Here is a 25,995-nt window from a genome sequence, read left to right as displayed (position 1 = left end):
TAGTCTAGTTGGCTTCCTGTGGAAAAGGAAACAAGAGCAAAGGGAGGGGAAGGGGAATTATTTGGGGCCATGTGATATATTAATTTGGGTATCTGGAGCCTTTGACCTGTTATCACCACCTGTCCTCACTTTGCTGTTTAACAAAGTTCTATTCTGTTACCTTGAAGTATATTACCCACGTGATCTGTGGTCGTGAAGTCAGTCTTTTTGTGTGATTATATAGAGTTTAAATTTTTATGTTTCAGTGTTACATTCTACCTTTGGTACTGTCTGGCATAGTCAGAGTTTTTCCCTTCAGCTTTAAATATATATATTTTTTAATTCACATTATTCCAATGGGTGTTATTTGAAGAAAAACCCATGTAAAGGCTTGTAGCAAAAGAAAAAAAAAAAAAGGCTTGTAGCAAAACCCTTTTGCTGTGAGGATCTGTTTTTTGCCCCAAGTTCCCTTTCTCTTAAGCTTAAAAAAAATTCAAGGGGCACAGATGAATTTGACTTTCTGTGTTTCTCTTAAAAATCTGTACTCCTTTTCTTTGTTTTATTTCTGTGACCAGTACGCTGGGAGCGGACCCTTGGGGCCATTGTGAGGCAGAAGAATCAGCCAGTGACTCCTGAGGCAGTGAAGGCCAACTGGAAGAAGATCTGTGACTTTGACAATGCCACCAAGCCTCAGAGTATTCAAGGTAGAGTCCTGAGTCCATTCACTCCTGGCTGGGGAACCAGAGAGAGCAGAACATACTCCTCTCTTAGAGACTTAATCTTGTTTTAACTAGAGCCCATTTTCTGCTCTGGTAGCTGTTAGAACTCTTCAAATTTAAGATATGTATGTCGAGCCGCCTTCAGTTTTTCCTTTTTTTTTGGTAATTCTACATTTTTGGTGGACGTCCAGGTGGGGGATCCACCCTCAGATATTTCAGATTATACTGATCTCTCTCTTAGCTCAACTCTGACTACTTGGCAATCTCATCAAAGCTGCTTTTGTTTCAGAAGTACGTGATTCTTCACTGCTTCCTTTGGAGGCAGAGATTGTGTCTTGGTTGTGCTGCTTTTGTCTTTGGTGCTTGCTTGGTACTGAACTCAGGAGTCAGTAAATGCTTGTTACCTTGAGTTATTGAGTCGTTTATGATCTGCCACAGAAATAGACAACCAGTAAAAATCACATTGTTTTTTCTAGTGTAACTCACATATGCATATCATATATGAAATTTAAAGGACTTATCTGGGAAAGATAGTGTGATTCAGGGTTATTTTATAGACAAATCTTTTTTTCCTTTTAGTAATTTTGTATTCATTGTTTGGTAGGAGAATATATATCTTAAAAACTGACTAATCTGGGTTTTTTCCCTCCTTAATGACATTTTCCTACCTGTTGGTACACTCACTGAAATTTTCATTGTCTTTTTTCTCAATTAGATGGTATCACGATTGTTAGGTCATTGATGGTAGGTAGCATTGGCTATATCCATATTTTGATGTTTGTGATAAATTTAGCCTGTGAATAACAGTTACCCATCGATGAAAATGAATGAAAGGAAAAAGGAAGAAATATATTAAAAACTTTGCTCTGATGTCAAAGTTTCACTTCATTGCCTTACAAGTATTATCAAGAAAAAGCTAACTAAATGAATCACATAATTATAAATAAAAAATACTTCTAAGTATCTGAAGTACAGTTAGGAGAAAAATCTCACATTTTCTGTACAACTATTCTCATCTTACGGATGACAGACTAAGTCCCAGACAAACGTAGTGAGCGGCCCACCTTGTTTGTACAGTGTCTGAGCCGAGTTAACTCAGGCTGTCTGTGTCAGGGTGTGGTCCTTTTCTGCCTGTAGCAAGGCGACTTTCAATTTTTTTTTTAATAAATTAATTTTTATTGGTGTTCAATTTACCAACATACAGAATAACACCCAGTGCTCATCCCGTCAAGTGTCCCCCTCCGTGCCCGTCACCCATTCACCCCCACCCCCCGCCCTCCTCCCCTTCCACCACCCCTAGTTCATTTCCCAGAGTTAGAAGTCTTTATGTTCTGTCTCCCTTTCTGATATCTCCCACACATTTCTTCTCCCTTCCCTTATATTCCCCTTCACTATTATTCATATTCCCCAAATGAATGAGAACATACACTGTTTGTCCTTCTCCGATTGACTTACTTCACTCAGCATAATACCCTCCAGTTCCATCCACGTTGAAGCAAATGGTGGGTATTTGGCGACTTTCAATTTAAAGCCTCCTTTTGACTTAAGTCTGAGTGGGGCAGTGAGGAAAGGACTCAGTGGCAAGGAGATTCTCCACTAGTGTCACCAGGAGTGGCAGCTCTCCTGATCACATCTCATTCTTTGGTTTGCTTATAGTTTTGGTCCAAGTTTGGAAGGAGGCCCATAGTGCCAAGGTTTGCTAGAAAGGTCCCCGAGTCTCTAGAATCTTATGGCATATGTGGATGCCCCATGAATCTCCTTTATTAACCTTTTTGACCCCAGAACAGCAGCTTCTGAACCCTCTCTGTAATCTCTGGTCATAGTGATGGTTTTTTCTGGAAGAACTTTGTGTACTATCTTTAGAGCTATCACTTGAGATAGGAGGGAGTTCAGAGGTAATTGTGGCATTGTTCTATCCTGGAGGGGGAGGGTGGTGGGGAGAGAAGGGAAATTAGGTTTTCCTTCACCAAAAATGGCATGTCTCCGGACAAAGGTCCCACTCAGTGGAGTTGTAAAATCGATCAGTCATGGCAAAGCTCAGAGTCTCCTTAGAATCATAACCCAAGAAGAGAATGCTGGATAGTGTCTTGTTCTCCATTGAAAACACCCAGTTATCCTTGGTCTATTTCAACATCTTTGACAGTTTTTTCCTGTAATAGCCCAGCCTCATATATCCAGTTCATGAGGACCAGTTCTGTGGCTGGCTTGCTGAATATCATAGCAGCGATTATCTCGTACATTGTTGCCTTTCTTAGTCACATCTTTAACAAAAGCATTATTGTTGTTATTATTTTTTAGAATCAGTTGCCAGTTTAATTGGAGTTTTAAATACAATAGATTCGGATGGAGGAGTTTCAACAAATCCTACGAGTCATGCAGCATCAACAGCTACATCAGAATTTGTAAGTAGGGGAGAAAAGCCTATACTTTCTCCAAAGAGTCTCTCTTTTCTTTCTCTCTTTCTCTTTTTTTTTCTTTCATACAGAAAACATTATTTTCCAAGCTACTAATTTATTGTTAAATAGGAAAGTGACTACAAAACTTTCATTAAAATCTGTACTAAGTATTTATAGAATTTGAATGAACATAAGGCTGAAATGTAGCCTTGTGTGACTTTTACGTCTTTAGTATAATTAGACAAATATCTCTCCCCACACCCACTTTTTTGGTCGTATTGTTGATAAACTGACTTTAATTACTATTTTTCTGACTTTTTAGGAAAGGATATCTATTGAAGTGCCTCTTTGGAGTCATTTTTTTTTCTTTTCAGAGAAAGCATTGACAGATTTTATTTTGGAACTATTTCAACATGGCTACAAATAAAGAGCCTCCCATTGTGTCAGAAATCTAATAGAACTGTGGTTATAGCTCATGTGAAATTTGCTGATTTACTGTCTCCCATCTTTAGCCTTTAAGCAAAAAATGGTAGTGCATAAATAGTAAGAAATAAATCATCTGGTGTATTTGATTTTGGAGTTTTGTGACTCAGGGCAGACATGGTGACAAAGTTAACAATCTATTTTAACCCTGAGAATATGATAGGATTATAGGTATGATACTACTTTACGGGCTGGCAAACTTTTCAGGAAAGGGCCAGATAATAAATGTTTTAGGCTTTATGGACCACATACCATTTCTGTCATATATTCTTCCTGTTTTTCTTTTTTTTAACTCTTTAATAATATAAAAACCATTCTTAGCTCTCAGCCCATTTCAGAATGAATATGATTGATAACTGGACATTGTTCTTTTTTAACTTAATGTATACTTCACACATTACCTAGACATATCACTTAAGTAGAAAAGTAATGGTATCAATTAGATAAGGGGCATTCCTAGTGAGGCACTTAAAGTAAAATCTCAATTTAACTAAAACCATTATGAGGCAATCTCATTTACAAGTATTATGCAGTGTTCTGCTCATCTCTTTACAGTGAATTTTATACATTAGCTCTTACAGGGCAATTCACTATCCCTATTTATGATATATTCATTATTATTATTATTATTTTTTTTTTGTATTTTTGAGTTGCTAATAGGTGCTGAGCTAATAGGGCTTCTCACCATCAGATATGGGAAATTTGAAAATGAGACATACTGTTAGTAAGAAGCAAGCAATAAAAATGTACTTACCTGTAAATGAAGTCCTTTTCCACACATTTTCTGATGGTTTTCTATTAAAATAAAATATAATGAAACTCCATGAATTTCACCAACATAACATTCTCTTCACATCTCTTCAAAAGCAAAATAGGTCTGTAAGCAGTTAATAATTTTGGAAAAGTTAAAATGTTAAGTATTGAACAAAAATATCAGTGAAAAAATAATTTTCTACACCTCTCTCATAGGCTGGAGCCATTGGCCGTAAATTTCCTCCATTTTCTTCTGCTTACACGGAACTGGAAACTATTATGTATGCCCTAGGCGTGGGGGCATCGGTCAAGGAACCCAAAGATTTGAAATTTATATATGAAGGAAGCACCGATTTCTCCTGTTTGCCTACCTTTGGAGTTATAATAGCTCAGAAATTTGTAGTAGGTGGAGGATTATCAGAGATTCCTGGGTTTTCAGTCGACTTGGCAAAGGTATGTATAATAAGGAAGCTTTATTTGCTTCTTTTGGTTTCTTTAAATGGTATTGACATATTTATCACATGGTGTGGGTGTGTGGGGGCGCATGTGTGTGCACATATTCATGTATTAATAACATTGTAGCAGTTGATTCAGGAGTAAAGATTTAGCATATCTTTTGATTTTTCTTTTTAAAAATAGAAGAGAGTTGAAGGGGGCAAGCAAAAAAAAAAAAAAAAAAAAGAAGACAGCAATTAGATCCAGTCCCATAATTAATCCCGGCATAGTGTTCTTAATTCTCTCCCTGCCATTTACTTGCTGTTTGACCAACAGTAAAGAACTGCACTAAGCTTCAGTTTCCTTAACTATAAAATGGGCGTGATAATTCTTACCTGATGATACTGAGCCAGGTAATTATCTGGGAAGAGTATTTGAGGCAGAGAGAACAATTGCAAAAGGCCCCGGGCCAGGTGCATGGTTGGCTTGTTTGGGGAACAGTATGGGGACCAGTGTAGCTGTAGGATGAACCAGAGGGGAGTGGTGAGGAAAGAGGGCCTTGTAGTCATTATAAGGATGGCAGCTTATACTCTGATTAGCCTGGGGGAGCAATTTGTAGTGCTCTGTACTAAGGAGTGATACCTGTGTTTGCCCACAGGTTCATTTTTGCTATTGCATAGAGAAGAGATTATCTGGGAGCCAAGCAGAAGCAGAGAAACTTGTTAGGAGTCTCTTCTGTAAGTTAAGCAAAAGGCTGGCTGTGAGGAAAGGAAAGAGGAGTCGAGGATGAAAGTTTTTGTAACTGGGATGATAGATGTGCATATCTATCTCTATACATTATTTACCATTTATATAATATATTTAATATGTATAATAGTTAATATAACATACTGTGTATGATAAGATAGATATATATGATTAGTCTAAGGTGGGGATGATCAGGAGTTGATTTGGACACACTTGAGATTCTATTACTCATTCAAGTGGAGGTATAAAATGGGCAGTTGAGTATGTGAGTCTTGAGTTCAGGAGAGAAGTCTTCCTGGGGTCCTGAGACTCTCCGTGATGTGTAAAAACACAAGACTAGATGAAATCACATAATGTATGAGTGTACATAGAGAAGAGTCTCAGCTTAAGGACCCTGCAAGTGTTAAGAGGGTGAAGACCCGAGAAAGAATTAGCAAGAGAGACTGAGAAGGAATGACTGCCGAGGAATGAGCTCTGAGGAATATCAGGATGATGTGGTATTTGGGAAGCAAAGTGAACAAACTTTCAGGAGGGAAGAAGCTGAACAGCTGTGAGAAAGCTTTTAAGGTAGGGTAGATTTCATTTCTCTGAGCAAGGTTCAGGTAATGAGTCCAGGGATAACTCTTGAATCATAGAGGTGTGAGCCAGTTCTCTGACATTGATGATTAGGAGACCCATGTACTAGAGGATGGATTAGCTCATTGCTGCTCTGAATCTGTGAGAACTGATTTTATTTTATTTTAGTATTTATTTATTTTTTAAAGATTTTATTTATTTATTCATGAGAGACACAGAGATAAGCAGAGACATAGGCAGAGGGAGAAGCAGGTCCCCGGCGGAGAGCCTGTTGGACTAGATCCCGGAGTTCTGGGATCATGCCCTGATCTGAAGGTAGATGCTCAACCACTGAGCCACCTAGGCATCCCAAGATCTGATTTTATTTGAGCGTCTGATGAAGTTGAGAGGGAGATGAGATATGGATCAGATCACTGGTTGGTTTAGTCCCTGTCCCATGATATTTGCTGCCTCCAGTTCCATTTGGATAATTGAAGTGTAAACAAAGCAAATGTTTCAAAATTCTGCAGAGTACTCCTTCAGAGTTGGAAGGAGTTAGAAAAACCATAAACAGTGTTCAAAATCGTGGTGGGGAATGATGCCATTTTGAGCTGAAATCCCTGTCTTGCCAGCTTCAGGTTTCCAGGCCATCTGATACAGTGGGCTATCCTGCATTTGTCTCATGGTTTCCCTTCTGGGTTCTTAGGAAGATTGGAAATTAAAGCTGTCCCATATCAGTGCGGGAGTGCTCATTTGAATACATGGGTCAGGTTTTATTTTTCCTGTCCTATTGTTTTCCTACTTATATTGGTATCTTCTTGCTTCCATACATTGAGGTTAAGTGGCCATCAAGTTAACACAATATTCTTGGTATCTATTAATAGATAATTTATAAGATATGTCTTATAGATGCACATGGATCTATGTCTATATCTATAGATTCAGATAATATATAAGATCTTACACCAGGGAAATATTGACAGTGTTAATTCTTTTACTTTGAATATAGTTGTAAGTTTTACTTTTGTGTTTTATTTTTATTTTTTTCTTTAAAATTTTATTCATTTGAGACAGAGAGCATGAGCAGCGGGGAAGAGGAGAGGGAGAAGCAGCCTTCCTGCTGAGCATAGAGCCTGATGTGGGGCTTGATCCCAGGACCCTGAGATCATGACCTTAGCCAAAGGCAGATACTTAATGATCTGAGCCTCCCGGGCATCCCTACTTTTTTGTTTTAGTTGAGTTGTTTGTATGGGGTATGTGTGATTTGAAATTACGTTACTAGGACTGGCCAAGTTACTAATTTTTATTCAATAGACATTCATTAAATACCCAGTATGTTCCAAACACAGTGATAAGCACTGAAAAAATAGCTTAGTTTAGTGTTTGCATTGGCAAACAATCCACAATCATCGGTCAACAAAGATTTATGCGTGTCAAGAAAGAACACAAAGCTATCTTTTCTGCTCCAAAAAAATCTGATAGTCTTTAGGGAACTGATTATTTTTGAATCCTATGGTTAAGAAGCAGAAGCCAAACTGAGACCGATAACTTGGGTGAAGTAGTGATGGGAGCATGTGGGCAGTGAAATATCACTTGTGATTAGTGATAACCATAGCAGAACCTGTGAAACAGGAAAGTCTGCTAATAGAATTTTGTTGACTCTAACATAGGTTCTCCATGGGGAGCAATACTTGGAGTTATATAAACCACTTCCCAGAGCAGGTGAGTTCTTGATGCACTGATTTCTTAATCATACCCTCATTTTATTTTATTTCCCAACTAACCTTCCAAAGTTTGTCATTTTGTTAAGTTGGTGCAGAGTGACTTAAATAAATCATATTGTGAGCTGTTAGAGTAGATGTGAAGGAATAGCTGTTTTGGTGACCTTAAACTTTGTCCTTTGGTAGTCTTATTTAATAAATTACTTCAGGATACTGACCGTTTATTTCCACTGTTATACATGCTATTAACACCTGAAAAGAGTCTTTTTTTATGTATGTGTGTTCTAAACTTAGTAATTGTGTGTAATCCTATGTAATTCCTATGAATATGGTTTTTGGTTTCTTTCTCAGGTATTTATGTTGGTAGTGATTTTCATAAAGCAAATTGCATTAAAACAGAGAATTTCTTGTTTGTTCTTAAGATTTTATTTATTTATTCATGAGAGACACACAGAGAGAGACAGAGACATAGGCAGAGGGAGAAGCAGGCTCCCCATGAGGAGCCCCGATGAGGGACTTGATCCCAAGACCCTGGGATCATGACCTGAGCCAAAGGCAAATGCTGAACCACTGAGCCACCCAGCAGTCCCCCAGAATTTCTTGTTATTAACTTTTTCCTGTTTTCTTTTAGGGTAAATAAAATCACGTCTGCTGTAATAATGAATTTTGTTTTTCTCAGTAATATCTTGTTCTGTAAAGCTGCTTTTCTCGTTCTTCCACTGTAATTTGACAAATTTGCTTTGTTACACTGTTCTAATGTCAGCAGTCTGATTAAATACTGACCATATAAGATTGTAAAATACAAAAAAGTGCTTGTTTGTCATTTCACATTATATGACGTAGAGGTCAGCAAGTAGCTGCACTTCTGTAATGTTTTCTCAGGTCTTTTTATTTCTCTCAAAATTCTTCTCGTTTGAAGCTGAATGGTACAGCATACGTTTTCTGTGAGGCAGTGCATGGCTTTGATGGCTGCCTTTGTCAGATATCTGCTGGCTACCTGCCATGTGCAAGGCATAGTTTTCAGTTTTAGATGAATTCTCTAACCTGGCTATGTACTGAAATAGCCTCTTACTACCTTATATTACCTGTTACTTTATTTATTTTTATTTATTTCTGGAGGGGTGGGTGGTAAGGGCAGAGGGAGAGAGAAAATCCCAAGCAGGCTCTACTCCCTTTGTGGAGCCCAACATGGGGCTCAATCTCATGACCCTGAGATCATGACCTGAGCTGAAATTGAGTTGGACGCTCAACCGACTGAGACACCCAGGCTCCCCTACCTGTTATTTGAATAAAATATGGATTATGGATCCCAACCACTGAGGTGTTGGGTGCATGCATGAGTCATGTGTGTGAGCTGTGGTGGTGGCGATGGTGGCAGTGGCAGAGACCTGGGGGATCCCTCTGTGTTACATGTGCAACCAGCCTAACATTGGTTCACTTGGGAACTCATATTATGAGGAAAGCAGAAATGTGTGATATAGATTTCTGCCTTTAGAAATTTTAAATATAAAGAGAGACATATAGGCCTATATTCAAAAATGATTACAACAGGGACACCTGGGTGGCTCAGTCAGTTGAGCGTCCAAATCTTGATTTCAGCTCAGGTCGTGATCTCAGGGTCCTGAGATTGAGCCCCACATTAGGCTCTGTGCTCAGTGGGGAGTCTGTTTGAGATTCTTTCCTTCTTCCTCTACCTCTCCCCTTGCTCATTCTTTCTCTCTCTCTCTCAAAAATAAATGAAGAAATCTTTTAAAAAATGATTACACCTGAAAAGTGATATGAATAGGAAGGTGTGGAAGATATTTTTCTCAATTTCTTGTACCTCCTTAGCTTCAAGTGATGTTTTTTCTGTGAATTGTTTTTTTTTCAGTAGCTTTTGTGCATTTTCTTTAAGTAGTGTTAAAGCTGACTCTCTAGTAAATATGAATATTCAAAATCTGAGATACTTATGTTTTGAAACCTCTTTAAACTGCAGAAAACCAAGATATGACTATTATTTATGATCTTCCCTTAAAACCTCACAGGTGCCACATGCATCAGGAGACTGATGTCCTCATTCATATCTCTCAGTGGCTCTTTTGTTACTGCAGTGGTACTGTCAGAGACTGAGTGGCCCCTCATTGGGGTGGAAAAATAAGCATTAGATTGAATATAAAAAACCTAATTGCAAAACTTTAGTTTTCATCATGACCTAGCACATGTTTTAGTGTGGGATATGCTGGTCTTTAGATTTCCTGGACAGTAAAGTTTTGATTTTATTATGTTGCTACTTGTTGTTTCAAATGTAGTGACTCAGGTACTCTGTTTCCTTTTAATGTTGAATTATTCAGCATTATATTGAAAATTATTTCAAAGCATAACTTTTTAATTTTGCTGAATTTACATGGAAACTGTTACATTCTTTCATATCTGAATGTAATACCTTTATGGTCTTTAAAGAGTCTCTTTACTTATTTATTTTGCTTTTCCCTTTAGGAAACTTAAGATGTGAAGCAGTTGTTGCTGATGTCCTAGATAAAGGATCCGGTTCAGTAATTCTTGTGGATGGTAACTCACTTCCAGTTCTTCCCATAATGTTGTTAGGTTGATAGACCATGTATGTAACCTAATGCTTCACCCTAGAAACTGATCAGTAAGTTTGTGTTCACCTTCCAGTTTCTGAGAAAGCAAGATAAACCTTCTAAAAATTTATAAGTTCTTAGAAAAGAAGCGAGGATGGGGAGAAAGTGGGTTGGGGTAGGGGTGGGAAGAGTGGGGCGTTTCAGACAGCAGGCTGGTATCTAGAGCATTGGTGGCTAACTCAGCTCGGCATATGGACTTGGCGAGAAGGAACCCATTGACAGCCATAAGTTGATAATTAGTCTCTATTGGAAATATTCTTGTCTTTGTTATTTGGAACTTGGAACATATTTGACCCGAGTCATTTTCATAAATGCTAGTTAAATTCCTAAATGTTGCACATTCAGGCCTGTTGAACTCATGTGGTTTAAACACCGTAGCCATATTATAGGTTCAGTGGGGAGAAAAAAGGTGATAGTAATTTAATAAACATTGAAATGCTAGTAATTAAACATCAGCTAAAGATACATTGCTTAAAATTCATTTATTCTAAAACTTAAGAAAATAAATAGACCTTTATTGTTAAAAAATTTGGAAATAAATTACGGTGGAAAGTTTAATATTGTCTGGCAGTTGGAATATAGGTTTCATCAGTTTTGTTCTAACTAGGTAGATTGAAGGTTTTACTGTAAATGTTGTTGAGGAGCTTGTCTTGTTTTTACTAAATCGTATGCTGAAAACATTTTTGATGCTCTTAAATATCCTGTTACATTGTTTGCATTAGCTCAGAGAGTTTCATAGTAGGTCTGTTCTCTCTCTTACTCTCTTGTGTTCTTCTTCCTTCTCCCTTTTCTGTTGTAGATTTTTGTGTTTTCTTATCATGCCAGAAGTTGGCCACCATTTGGCTACAACTCTTCTAATTTTTCTTTTGCTCTTCTCCCCTTGCTACCACATATGTAACATGCCACAAAACAAATGTCCTGCTGTGACCTTAGCTTTCATGTTTACTCTTTTCTCGTGACCTACTGCACTGATTTAACTACAGCTTGGTTATGGCTAATAGTGTATTAGAATTTGTGGACAAAGGGTAAATGAAATCAGATACCCAATTTCCTGTGTAATAAAGATAAAAATCTTACTTTAAATACATACTGCCATAACCTTCCCTATTTTTTGCTATAATTAGATTTTTCCTTAGTCTGCAGTTCAGAGCCCTATTTCTAGTTTTCCAGAACTGGAGATACAAGATAATAATCAAACTCTCACTGGGCAGTTAGTGGAAAGAGGGACAGTTGTCCTACATTCATTAATTACTTGTTTACTTACTTGCTCACTCATGTCATTTATTCATTAATTTACTCATTAATTTAATATTTGTTAGGTGCCTTTTCAGTCCTAGGTACTATTCTGATCATTAGGAATATGATGGTGAGCAAAATGCCCATGATTCTACCCTCCTGAGGCTTATACCTTCGTTCTCACTTATTTCTTCTCTGTATTCTAGGCTGTTTTTGAGTCCTTTGGCAGAATGTTTGAAAGTTTGAGAGAGTGGATATTTGCATTTCCTACTGGGAGTTTTTGAAATGTTTGAGGTGGAAAGAATTGAGATATGGTAGGCAGTTTGGGAGGTTTAAAAAGAGATGAGAGAAACTGCTGTTTCATAATGAAGAAGAGATTTGTGAAGATTCTCTTCACTCTGCTTTCCAGAGACTAGTAGTGAATGAATTAAGAGAATGTTTTGTAAACCAAACTTGGGCATCTTGAAATTACTGTACCTTTTAGTAACTGGATTTTATTTTCGAAACTTTCAAAGGAATTGCCGATCATGTAATGGTTAACTAGTCATGTCTTTTGATAATAACTTCCTTTCTTTTTTCTTTCATTTGCTTTTCAGTCTATTCTTATTTTGAGGAGGAACTTATATGTTATAATCAGTTCTCTCTTTTCCTTGTTGGCTCTGGAGGTACTGGTGGAAAACGGACATCAGACAAAGTCAAGGTAGATAAGTTTCCTTATCTATATTTTGAATATACATTCTGAATACACATATTACTATATGTACAAACTACATATTACCCTATGTGTAATTTCCTAGAGTAGATCCTCAGTAATTTACACTTCTTTGAATCAGAGTATGTTCCTTGAATTGGAAGTGCTGTTTACATGTGTATATTTTTTTTTTAAAATATATTATTTTTTTATTTTATTTATTTATGATAGGCACACAGTGAGAGAGAGAGAGGCAGAGACACAGGCAGAGGGAGAAGCAGGCTCCATGCACCGGGAGCCTGACGTGGGATTCGATCCCGGGTCTCCAGGATCGCGCCCTGGGCCAAAGGCAGGCGCCAAACCGCTGCGCCACCCAGGGATCCCCTACATGTGTATATTTTGATAGATGACACATGTTATGTAGATAAGTCTGACTTCTATAAATATAATGTATCTGAAATAATTGTGGGAACATTTTAACTTTCTTATCCAAATCTTGTAGCACCCAGAAGTCTTTAGAAAATCCCAACACATGCAGTTGATCCTTGTATAAAATGTTACCCCATGGCCTTATTGAATATCTAGAGCAATCTTCTGGCAATGAGTGGAGCCTAAGAGTTGGGTCTGATACCAGAGGAGACAGACAGTTGGACAGAGAGATCAGGGAGAGAGAGTCACGGAGAGCCCTCTTGAAATTAATGTCCCTTGCAGGATGATTATGCCCTTGCCCAAGGCCGCACCTCTGAGGAGCAACACAGAGTTTGCTCATGGTGGTGGAAGTAGAGTTAGCTAAAATAGTCTAGGCAAGGCACCATAAATAAACAAGTTAATAGTAACTACAGGCCTGCCAAGGGGAAAGGAGGTCAGTGTCCAGAGTTGCTGTAATAGGTTATCTAAGATGCCCGGTCATCAAGAAAAAAATTACAAGACATGCAAGAAACAGGAGCACATGACCCAGAGACAGAAAAATAAGACCAGAATAAAATGGGCAATAGAAACTGCCTTTGAGAGGACTTTACAGATGAAGATTCAAAATCTTCAGAGAACTAAAGGAGAACATGTTCAAGAAGGTCAAGTGTGATGGCAGTGACTCCTCAGGGAAAATCAGTGAAGAGAAATTATCTAGCAGAATCAAACAGAAGTTTTGAAGCTGAAAGTACAATGAGGGAAAGGAAGCATTTTCTAGAGCGCACAGGAGTAGATTTGAGCTGTCAGTAGAAAGAATTGAAAAGTTTGATGATCTGTCTGTCTGACCATCTGTCTATCTATCCCTACCTGCATACCTATATCAGTCTCAAGGACAGAAAAAAGATGAAGAGAAGAAAAAGGGCGAAGAGCCTCAGAGAAATGTGGGATACCGCATGTATAGCAGCATGCGTGTAACTAATGGGAGTATGAGTAAGAGAGCAGAGAGAGAAGGAAACAGGCAAAATAATGGGATGATGGTTTTGATGAACAACATTAATCCACACATCTCGGTATCTAAGCCAACTCCAAATAGGATATTGATGCAGAGAGACCCACACCCTGAGTAAAGTACCTTTAAAGATGAAATCAATATAGGTGTGAATTGTTTGTCTAATTCTTATGTTTATTATCACCTTTTGCCCTGGGAAGTGTCTTTTCTTCTTTCTCCTTTGTGGCTGAGAGAACAGATCTGATTGTATAATTCCTTTCATTACAGAGTCATTTCTGGGAAATCACAACACAGATGATGCTAGCAGTTAGGAAATTTTAAATGTTATCTCTTGGACAGGAAATATTTTTGAAAGCTCTTTATCTAACTTGCAGATTTTATTATATTGAAACATGGTTGTTCATCGAATACCAGTTTGAATAAAAAGAAGTAACTATTACTTTGTTAGTACTTAACATAGGATGTTTTTTGATTTTAGGCAACTGTAGCTGTGCCTAATAGGCCTCCTGATGCTGTTCTTACAGATACCACCTCACTCAATCAGGTAAGATTGTGTTTTCAAAAAGGAATAAGCCACCTGACTGGTGGTGACTCTTGAATGTATAACTCTGATATCATATAATTTTGTGAGTCTGAAAGTAGTGGCTGTGTCCTTCAGCATCATAAAAATAATGGCATATTTCCATAGTTGGAATCCAGTCTTTCTAAATTTTTGCTCATCAGATTTTTTTTTTTCTCTACCATATATCAAAAGTAAATATAGAATAGCTTTTCATTTGTTAGTTTAGGAAGCATCATGCTTTGGTGGCAAATTGGCAAGTGCTTAGAGAGACTGCTTAGCTTAGTAGTGAAGAATTTCATTAAAGCAGTGATAAAAAGTGAGCAGGATAAAAAGAATTGAAAGGAAAATTTTCGTCACTCTTTTACTTTCAAGAAAGAAAATTGAGCTACATTCCTTGAAAGCAGATTATTTTAGGCCAGTTTTAGTGGACAGGCAAAATAAAGCCTCTTAGGAAGGTTAGGTGGTTTAATCTCTTTTGTTTGGCATAAATAATTTGTTTTCTGATGGAGAAGATAAAATGCCTTATCAGTTAACAAGATTCTGTGAGCATGGGAAAGTTTATTTAAGAAACAAAAAATAGAAAAAAAACAAAAACAAAAGATAGCTGTAAAGATGAGAAAGGCCACTTTTGTTGGTGTGAGTCCCCCCCAGAGATTCTTTCCTGCAGTGGCCAGAGGTCTAATGACACAAACACAGAACAGAATCCATAAAGCTCTGAAGGGGCTCTGTGAGAGAACATCTGTAATGACAGCAAATTATTTGTAAGTTTACTCAGTTTATTTTTTTATTTTTTAAAGGTTTTGTTTATTTATTCATGAGAGACAGAGAGGCAGAGAGATAGACAGAGGGAGAAGCAAGCTCCCTGTGGGGAGCCCAGTGTGGGACTCGATCCCAGAACCGCAGGATCACGACCCGAGCCAAAGGCAGATGCTCAACCACTGAGCCACCCAGGTGCCCCAGTTTATGTAGTTTTTGATGTTAATTTTGATATACTTGGTATGAGAATTTCTGCAAGATTTATGTTTTCTGGCAAATAGAAACGTAATTTCATGAGGCAGAAAGAATTAAGATTGTTACATCTTAGAATGTACTATGGAATCAGGTAACAGAAAGAACACTTTCCCTGAGGTTAGTTTTTGCCTTGTAATGTTTTTTTCCATCCCTGTTTCTTATCAGTGTCTTAAGAATGCACCCATATTTATGTTTAATTAAAGCTTTGTATTGAAATTAATTTTATTAAGGCACTAAAAGAACAGACAAGGCTTCATGATTTCATAGTTCAGAAAAACCAGCAGTGCTCCTTTATTATTTTTGGGTTACTGAAATAATAAAAGGTATCTGCTGTAGACAAGAAAAACTGAATAGTTTCCAGGGCTTGAATTTCTACACCCAGTAAGTCAAGAGATTTTCCCCCCCCTTTGGTTCTTTTTCAGAGAAGTAGAACTTTTCATTAGTTTTCAGCAGAGTTGACTCTTCTTCTGTGTGACAAAGAGTAGTTTTTAAGTTAACAACCATTTTTTGTATAAATAATGGGCACCCATCATTTGACAGAACGTTTTGTCTCATGGTCATTTGAGAATATGATGAAAGTCATCTCTTTCTTCAAAAACCATTTTTCATAAAACTTTGCATAAACTTCAGGGGGATTTATGGTCTGTTTTAAACTCAATCTGTGCTACAGGAGATAAAGATCAAGTGGAAAAATGTAATCTGTGGTCAAGGAGCTGGAAGGACACTTGGATACTCAAGATGTAAATGTGGGCATAACTAGGGCACCTGTTCAAGCAATGAATGATTAAACACAGGCTTTGAATTGTTATGTAAGTGCTATAGACATTCAGAGAAGGGATACTCATTAGAGAATGATGTTCAGAAGGCTTTGGTAGGAAAGGTGGCCCTCCTCTAAGCTAAAATGGTGTGTAGATATTCTCTCTTTACCAGAGATGTAGGGCTATTGGCTGGGAAGGGAAGAAGAGGTAATGGTAGCTAACTGTAAGAGAGGAGGAGAGTATGATGGTATATGGGGAATGAGAATTGGAGCAGCTACATGAGAGTAGTGGGAGATGGCTGTGGATGGGCAGATGCTGAAGGAGCAGTGGAAGTAAGGAAAAAACTATGCCATTATAGCGTAAACTACATGCTAGCTCTTTAAATTGGTAACTTCAGTTACTGAAGAACCTGGCAACTATATTTTGAGCTCTACCAGTATTGCTTCTGGGACAATCTTTATCACATCTTCAGGAGAATTTCTTCATGTTCAAACTGGTATGACATTACAGGTGTCCTAGTTTTTCATAATTAACAAATAGAACATTCATCCTTAGTAATCTAGAAAGAATGAAGAATCAGTAGATACTAGATATCAGGCTTTACAGTTAGGGAGAATTTGTAGTTTCCCCAGATACATATTTTATACCACTTAGTCTAACAGTTAGGATTTTAGCTACTGTCATTATTAAGTAATGTTAGTCTTGGGTATATTGTTTATACCATCCATTAAAATATTTTTTATTAAATTGCCAGGTGTATTACAAGTACTACCTTTTTCATTTGTTTTTTGATGATTCTGTGTGTTGATTGGGTGTTGCCTCTGCCTTCACTCAGTGAAGCTGTTCTCCACTGATGGCTGGGCAGGTCCAGGACGTCCAAGATGGTGTCTTTCATAAGTTTAGAATCTTTTTGCTTACTTTTGCCTGGAGTGCCTCTGAATTTCTTCACAAGGCCTCTTCAGGGACTGGTTCATTGTCCAGGCCCTCAAGGGAACCGATCTCTGTTTAGATTTCTGGAGCTCGTTCCTCTGTAGCTAGCTTCCCCTTCTCCAGGATAGACATGTTCCAGTTGCACAGTTTCCCAGAGCTCTCATTTTTATCTCTTTAACTTTTTGAGATTGTTTTGCTGTGTTTGGGTCTCCTTTCTTGTACTGCAGTCTGAACAGCGTTGTCCTAACAGAGAGCTGTGACTTTTTATGTGCCCTTGGTACCTCATTTCTTGCTTATTATTACTCTGTGGTTTTTCAGTTTTTATCATTATCTTTTGTTTTCTACTTGTTTCCTGTACAACAGTTAGAGAGCCCATTTCTTTTCCCTTATTGTTCCCATTTTTTGAGATGTATTAATTTTACGCTTTCAGAGCGTTTAGCATGTATATATTCTTCTATCTTCCCCATCTTTGTTTTTAGTTTTAGATTTGTAGTTGGTTGTATCAGTCCTTTTGCCAGACGTTGCCCTGTCACCTCCTTGCTGGATAGAGCTCCTCCCGTGATACCTTTCCCAAGAAGGGCTCATGTGTTTAGTGTTTCTTTGGTTCCTATGTGTTTAAAGCGTTTTTTTTTATACCTTGTATCCTTGAAGAACAACTTGGCTGGGTATTATCCTTGAGGCCCTAGGATATTTTTCTTCATCTTTTTTTTTTTTTTTTCTTGAGAGAGAGAGTGGGAGGGCAAATGAACGTGTGAGTGGTGGGGAAGGGCAGAGGGAGAGGGAGAGAGATCATCTCAAGCAGACTCTGAATTGGCACTGAGCGTAGAGCCCAATGTGGGGCTCTATCTCCCCACCCTGAGATCATGACTTGAGCTGAGACCAAGAGTTGGATGCTCTACCAACTGAGCCACTCAAGCCCCCCAGGCATGTTGTAATTTAGTCTTTATTACTGATAGAACTTTCTTCCTTCCTTTTCTTTCTTGACTTTTAATTATATCTTACTTCATTCCTTCATATTTGTTGTCCGTTTGATGTGAGTTTTTGAGTTTTAGATATATGGTGTTTGTCTCATTCCCCAAATACTTGAGTATTATGTTACAGTTTTCTTCAGTTTGGTAGTTGTTTTCTTTGGGGAAATTTCATTTATTGTAATGTTTTGGTACTTATTTTCTCTTTTAGTCTTATAGTAGCTTTGCGCAGATGGAGGTGACTTTCTGTGTGCAGTTTGTAGGTAAGGTTGGTAGTTTGTGATAGTTTAGAAGATAATCTCATTATGAAATTCAAGATTGCCCTCTTCTGTCATTGAGGCAAAGTGCATTTTCTTTGAGATGTCTTTTGGAATGGGACATTGTTGGGAGCCATTTTATTAAAAACATTTTTTTCATTCTCTTTATCTTAAGTTTCCTCTCTTCTTTTTTTCTACATTTTCCAGTGTTGAAAGGGGACATCTTTGTTTTATAATTTTCTCCCCTAGAAATGTTTCCTTACTGGATTGTCACTTGGAGGCCTGTATGCTTCTAGTTCTTTTCTTTGTAATCAGTGCTCTAATCTTTCCATATTCTCCTCTTTCCTTAAGGGGGACTTTCTGGAAGTGATTTTTCTTTTCCTCTTCTCTCTTCCACACTGCTTCTGTGTTTGCCTTCTTACCCCTGCCACTCTCTACAGTAGCTTTGAGAGGGTTCTCAAGAAGTAGCTCTGCTGGAAATCAGTGTTTATTCTTCTGCTTAGAGCAATATGAACTTGATGGTGTTCCCCATCTTTGGTTATACCGTAGGCTTGGGACTTATGTAGTTTTATTTGTACTTCGTGTTGCTCTTTATGCTTTTTTTGAGCATGTGAGGATTTGGGAAGTACAAATAACTGAGTCTTTTTATTTAGCATTTAGTTGGATTTGATACAATTTTTTTTTTTTTTTTTTTTTAATTCATGAGAGACACAGAAAGAGAGAGGCAGGGACATAGGCAAACAGAGAAGCAGGCTTCTTGCAAGGAGCCCAATATGGGAGTCGATCCCGGATCCCGGGATCATGCCCTGAGCCAATGGCAGATGCTCAACCACTGAGCCACCTAGGCATCCCGGACTTGATACAATTTTTAAAAATAAAATTAAGAAGAATTAATTTACTGAAATGTAGAAGATCCTCTCACATATAATACACAAGTAAGGCAATTTATGCTGTCTTTCTTACTTGTGTATGTATGTGTATGTTTGTGAGTTTTAGTGATCCTTGTATCTAGACAGAGATGAGACAAAAAAGATTTTAGCTTTACTTCTGAAAGTTGAAATATGAATATCTGTCAAAATATTTAGAAAGCAGTCCTTGAACAGTATTCCTTATTATTTGGAGAATGGTTATTTTGCATTCTGATTGAATTTAGTTAAGCATTCATTTCCTTGACTTTGGTCTTGTCTCACAATGGCTCTTTTATGCCTTTGCTTCCTCTGCCATCTATAGGAGGCAATGCTAACATTGAAATAATATGAAAATTTTCATATTCCTTTAATAGGATTTCTTTAGGTAAATTTTTTTTTTCCATTTATAGGAATGATATCTGTGGGGTGAGAATACTAGTACTAATCTTAAAACTTGGTTGTCTTCTGCTTGTGTGCTAAAGCTCAAGTGTGCTTCCTGTGGCCATCTCCAGTGACCTTGAGGAGAAATCAAAAAGGAGGAACCAGAAAACCAGTTAAACTGAGATAGGCAGGCAGTATTTTTAAATAATCAAATATATAAAAACATAATGTATTAAGATGACCCAAGGGCCTTTCTCGTGTCTATGTGGAAATTAGAAAACCTAAATTTTACATTTGTAACAAATTGTACCTTATGACAGGCAAGTATTTGGAGAACTGCTGGCAAACATTGTTCCCCCTCCCTCTTTCATTTATGTGATCCCCTATGGCTGACAAGCATCAGGGCACTTCTTCAATGCAATCTGAGCCTATGATAAGTAAGATAATGAATAAAGCATTTACTAACCCACTTTGAGCCTGGCTTTTTTTCAGTTGCTAGTACCTTTTAAAATAATAATGATAGCTCACATTTATTGAGGTATTAATATTTATCAAGGATAATGCTTTGTAAGAGATGTACTCACCTTTCAGTTTATTAAATGAGGAAATTGAGGCTCAGGGTGATAAGGAAACTTGCCTGTTATTGGCAGAGCTGGATCTGAACCTGGGTCTGTCTGGTGTCAAAAACCCTGATCCATCATGTGTTGGACAGCTTCCCCTTCAGGCTCTGAAATGTATCTTTGTTTTCATTTGTATGCAGCACAGTCATGTATATTTGCCTAGTGTTTTAGTATTTTTCTAAATGCTTTCTAAATATTATCATTTAATCTTCCAACATATTATATAGAATCTGGCAAGTCACCTGTCTGTGATAATTGTTGATTTGTGTTTAGTTATTTTTAGAAGGTAATATAAAGGGAACAGTGTGTTGAGTAATTGAGAAAATAAATAATTTATAGAACTAGTATATGGGGTGATGGAGAAGAGAAAGCTTATTAAAACTGTACAAAGCATATTAAAAAAGAAATGACATTTTCCTTAGGTGTTATAGAAAACATTGTTTTGTAAAATTTGTTAAAAAAAGAATAATCAATAATTGAAAATAATAAGAACCTGGTAATTAAGAAACTTAAATATGCTGACATGAGGAGTCTTTACTCAGCATTTCAGTAGTCTTGGAAAGCCTAACGTAGCAATTCATGAGAAAGGGCAAAAGTACTGAGGCAGATCCAGGGGGGTCAGAGTTAAAAGAGATATACGAAATACTTACTGTTGGCTGTGAATCTCTCCCATTTACTAAAAAGTACTCTCTAGTTTGAATGGTAAACAAGCTAAATGCTGGAAGCTGTGATTACTTTTTACCTATTTTCTGTATCTTTCTGCTTGTCCTGCCTTGTAGAAGTAAAGAAGTGATAGGAAAATCTGGACTAAGCAGAAATTTCATCTTGATGGCAACCTGTTGGTCTGTTTACTTGTAGGATAAGCTCCTGCTCAGGATTTTAGGGTACAAGGAGAGGGAAAGTTGGTGGTAGTCTTTGATGTTTATATGTCTGGTATTGGTTTATAGGCTTCATTTGAAAGTGCCCCGTTAAGAAAGTTGGCCTAAATTTTGCTTGGTTAGAAGAGGCTATAAACATCTACGTTATCTTCATTGTGCTTTTTTTTTTTTTAATTTTTATTTTTTAAAAGATTTTATTTATTTGCGAGAGAGCGCAAGAGAGACCACTACGACGAGCAGGAGTGAGGGGGAGAGGGAGAGTTTCCGCTGGGCAGGGAGCAGGGCTCCATCCCAGGACCTTGGGATCATGACCTGAGCTGAAGGCACACTTAATGTACTGAGCCACCCAGGCTCCCCTTCATTGTGTTTTAATGAGAGTAGATTGATGGATTCATTTCAGTGACTTCCTCCTTAGTTAGTGTAATGATGCTTAATACCCAGATGTGGTTTGAGGCTCCCCCTCCCATTATCTCACGGGTTCCCTCCTCCCCGGCCAAATTCAGTGGCAGGTAATACAAAAAGCATTTGATTTACAATTCATCTTTCTGTGGTAGAAATGGTTATTTTTCAACCAGAGCTTCACTTACAATATGTTTCTTACATAGTAACCAATAGTATTTCCTGTTTTTTTCTTACTGTATACTCAGAAACTAGTTACTGAGAATAGCTAGTTACTTTTATAAATCTTTTTCTGCAGGCTGCTTTGTACCGCCTCAGTGGCGACTGGAATCCCTTACACATTGATCCCAACTTTGCTGGTTTCGCAGGTAAAATTGCTTATGATACGTACGGATGAAATCTACTAGCTCGGTGATCTAAATAACGCTTAGAGATCTTGCTACTTATGAGAGTTAGTTTGAGTAAGATTTTAAAAATAGTCCTCTCCTAATACATTTATGCCAAGGATAAGGAAGGGCAGGAAATCGTGTTCAGAAGATGGTGTGCTTAGCGTTGATAATTGAGATTGTGGAGGACGTAAGCTGGTGCAGGGCTTAGGACCGATCAGATCCTGTGAGTGGATGTGTGAGTGATCCTGACAGCCAGGGGCGTTGGAGGAGTGAGAAGGAACTGAAAAGTGAGGGAAGGATTGTCTGCATACACGGATGTTGAAATCGGTATGGGTGATTTCATGGTTTCAGGCACAGCTAAACAGAAAAATTCTTTGTGTTCTCACATCTTTAGCATTCCTTTCTTATTTCCTCTGTTTATTTCATAGTTTTTTTCCCCACATGTATTATTTTACAAACTATTTTTCATGTTTCTTAAAGTAGATGCTATAATTCATCCATGTGCTCTTTGAAATCCTGAATTAATTATTCTTGGCTTTTAAACAGGAAATGTGCCTATATCTAACCAAATTCTCTTTGTTTTTTTTTTTTTTTTAGGTTTTGACAAGCCCATATTACACGGATTGTGTACATTTGGATTTTCTGCCAGGCATGTTTTACAGAAATTTGCAGATAACGATGTGTCGAGATTCAAAGCAATTAAGGTATATTATTACATAATTTGAACATTAGTTCCTCTTTTTATTTTTAGAGAAGGAAAGGAGTTTTAGTGACTTCATTTAATCTAGGCACTGTACTGAAGCAATATAATTTCTCTTATTTCATGAACATGGCAATCAGCATGTATTCCTTTTAGCTATAAATACCTCTGACAGTGTACCATGAAGGGTATCATATGCAATTATATATATATATATATATATATATATATATATTTATTTATTTATTATTTTATTGGAGTTCGATTTGCCAACATATAGCATATCACCCAGTGCTCATCCTCTCAAGTGCCCCACTCAGTGCCCATCACCCAGTCACCCCTTCCCCCCACCCACCTTCCCTCCCATTACCCCTTGTTTGTTTCCCAGAATTAGGGGTGTCTCATGTTCTATCAACCTCTGATATTTTCACTCATTTTCTCTCCTTTCCCCTTTATTCCCTTTCACTATTTTTTATATTCCCCAAATGAATGAGACCATATAATGTTTGTCCTTCTCCGATTTACTTACTTCAATATTCCATCCCTTTCTTTTTTTTTTTAACACAACTCTCGGCTCCTTTTTTTTAATTTTTTTTTTATGTTTTATTTATGATAGTCACACACACAGAGAGAGAGAGAGAGAGAGAGGCAGAGACACAGGCAGAGGGAGAAGCAGGCTCCATGCACCGGGAGTCCGACGTGGGATTCGATCCCAGGTCCCCAGGATCGCGCCCTGGGCCAAAGGCAGGCGCCAAACCACTGCGCCACCCAGGGATCCCCTATTCCATCCCTTTCTATCTTTTGGAACAGCTTTAGTAGAATAGATATTGTTTCTTCTTTAAACGTTTGATAGAATTCCACTGGGAAGCCATCTGGCCCTGGACTTTTGTGTCTTGGGAGGTTTTTGATGACTGCTTCAGTTTCCTCCCTGGTTATCGACCTATTCAGGTTTTCTATTTCTTCCTGTTTCAGTTTTGGTAGTTTGTGGTTTTCCAGAAATGCATCCATTTCTTCTAGATTGCCTAATTTATTGGTGTATAGCTGTTCATAATATGTTTTTAAAATCGTTTGTATTTCCTTGGTATTGGTGGTGATCTCTCCTTTTTCATTCGTGATTTTATTGAGTCTTTTTTGTTTTTAATAAGGCTGGCTAATGGTTTATCTATCTTATTAATTCTTTCAAAGAACCAACTCCTGGTTTTGTTGATCTGTTCCACAGTTCTGGTCTCTATTTCATTGAGTTCTGCTCGAATCTTTATTAGCTCTCTTCTTCTGCTGGGTATAGGTTTTATTTGCTGTTCTTTCTCCAGTTCCTTCAGGTGCAAGGTTAGCTTTTGTATTTGAGTTTTTTCTAGGTTTTTGAGGGTTGCTTGTATTGTGATGTATTTCCCTCTCAGGACTGCTTTTGCTGTATCCCAAAGATTTTGAACAGTTGTATCTTCATTCTCATTAGTTTCTGTGAATCTTTTAAATTCTTCTCTAATTTCCTGGTTGTCCCTTTCATTTTTTAGCAGGATGGTCTTTAACCTCCATGTTTGAATTTCTTCCAAATTTCTTTTTGTGATTTAGTTCTAGTTTCAAACCATTACAGTCTGAAAATATGCAGGGGACAATCCCAATCTTTTGGCATCGGTTGAGTCCTGATTTGTGACCCAGTATGTGGTCTCTTCTGGAGAAAGTTCCATGTGCAATTGAGAAGAATGTGTATTCAGTTGCGTTTGGATATGAAGTTCTCTAAATATCTGTGAAATCCATCTGGTCCAGTGTATCATTTAAAGCTCTTGTTTCGGGCAGCCCCAGTGGCCCTGTGGTTAGTGCCGTCTTCAGCCCAGGGTGTGATCCTGGAGTCCCGGGATCGAGTCCCACATCGGGCTCCCTGCATGGAGCCTGCTTCTCCCCCTGCCTGTGTCTCTGCCTCTCTCTCTCTCTCTCTCTCTCTCTCTCTGTGTGTGTGTTTGTCATGAGTGAATGAGTAAAATCTTTAAAAAAAAAAAAATCTCTTGTTTCTTTGGAGATGTTGTGCTTAGAAGATCTGTCAATTACAGAAAGTGCTGTGTTGAAGTCTCCCAGTATTAGTGTATTATTATCTAAGTATGTCTTAACTTTGGTTATTAATTGATTGATATACTTGGCAGCTCCCACATTAGGAGCATAAATATTCATGCTCCTAATGAATAGGATAGATCTCGTGGATAGATCCTTTAAGTATGATATAGTGTCCCTCTTCATCTATTACTACAGTCTTTGGGATAAACTTTCATTTATCTGATATAAGGATGGCTACCCCAGCTTTCTTTTGAGGACCGTTTGAATGGTAAATGGTTCTCCACCCTTTCATTTTCAGGCTGGAGGTGTCCTGAGGTCTAAAATGAGTCTCTTGTAGACAGCAACTAGATGGGTCTTGCTTTTTTATTAAGTCTGAAACCCTGCACCTTTTGATGGGATCATTAAGCCTATTCACGTTCAGAGTTACTATTGAAAGATGTGAATTTAGTGTCATCGTAGTACCTATTCAGTTCCTGTTTTTGTGGATTGTTTCTTTGGACTTCCTCTTTCTTTTACAGAGTCCCCCTTAATATTTCTTGCAGAGCTGGTTTGGTGGTCATATATTCTTTCAGTTTCTGCCTATCTTGGAAGCTCTTTATCTCTCCTTCTATTCTGAATGAGAACCTTGCTGGATAGAGTATTCTTGACTGCAGGTTCTTCTCATTTAGGACCCTGAATATATCCTGCCAGCCCTTCCTGGCCTGCCAGGTCTCTGTGGAGAGGTCTGCTGTTAACCTAATACTTCTCCTCATATAAGTTAGGGATATCTTGTCTCTTGCTGCTTTAAGGATCTTCTCTTTATCTTTAGAATTTGCAAATTTCACTATTAAATGTCGGGGTGTTGAATGATTTTTATTGATTTTAGGAAGGGATCTTTCTATTTCCTGGATCTGAATGCCTGTTTTCCTCCCCAAATTAGGGAAGTTCTCAGCTATGATTTGTTCAAATATACTTTCTGGCCCTCTGTCCCTTTCGGCGCCCTCTGGAACCCCAATTAAACATAGATTTTTCCTTCTGAGGCTGTCATTTATTTCCCTTAACCTTTCCTCATGGTCTTTTAATTGTTTTTCTCTTTTTTCCTCAGCTTCCTTCCTTGCCATCAACTTGTCTTCTGTGTCACTCACTCGTTCTTCTACCTCATTAACCCTCGAGGTGAGGACCTCCAGTTTGGATTGCATCTCATTTAATTCATTTTTAATTTGAGCCTGATTAGATCTAAATTCTGCAGTCATGAAGTCTCTTGAATCCTTTATGCTTTTTTTCTAGAGCCACCAGTAGCTTTGTAATAGTGCTTCTGAATTGGCTTTCTGACATCGAATTATAATCCGAATTCTGTAACTCTGGGAGAGAGTACTATTTTTGATTCTTTCTTTTGTGATAAGTTCTTCTTTCTAGTCATTTTGCTCAGTGCAGAGTGACTAGAAGCAAGTTGTAC

General features: G+C 37.8%; 1 protein-coding gene across 1 annotated transcript in view; it reads left to right on the top strand.

The window, feature by feature from the left end:
* Positions 1-25,995, top strand: part of HSD17B4 (hydroxysteroid 17-beta dehydrogenase 4) — a 90,681-nt gene that overhangs the window by 38,240 nt on the left and 26,446 nt on the right. Inside the window, exons 11-19 of the mRNA XM_055301632.1 lie at positions 555-683; positions 2,997-3,100; positions 4,547-4,783; positions 7,738-7,789; positions 10,264-10,335; positions 12,242-12,345; positions 14,232-14,297; positions 21,724-21,793; positions 22,412-22,518. Coding sequence (XP_055157607.1) covers positions 555-683; positions 2,997-3,100; positions 4,547-4,783; positions 7,738-7,789; positions 10,264-10,335; positions 12,242-12,345; positions 14,232-14,297; positions 21,724-21,793; positions 22,412-22,518 — 941 coding nt within the window. The remainder of the gene's footprint in view (positions 1-554; positions 684-2,996; positions 3,101-4,546; positions 4,784-7,737; positions 7,790-10,263; positions 10,336-12,241; positions 12,346-14,231; positions 14,298-21,723; positions 21,794-22,411; positions 22,519-25,995) is intronic.

Source organism: Nyctereutes procyonoides, unplaced genomic scaffold, assembly GCF_905146905.1.
Source record: "Nyctereutes procyonoides isolate TBG_1078 unplaced genomic scaffold, NYPRO_anot_genome, whole genome shotgun sequence".
Classification (NCBI taxonomy): domain Eukaryota; kingdom Metazoa; phylum Chordata; class Mammalia; order Carnivora; family Canidae; genus Nyctereutes; species Nyctereutes procyonoides.
Note: the sequence above shows the minus strand (reverse complement) of the source record. Positions and strands in the feature narration are given on the sequence as shown.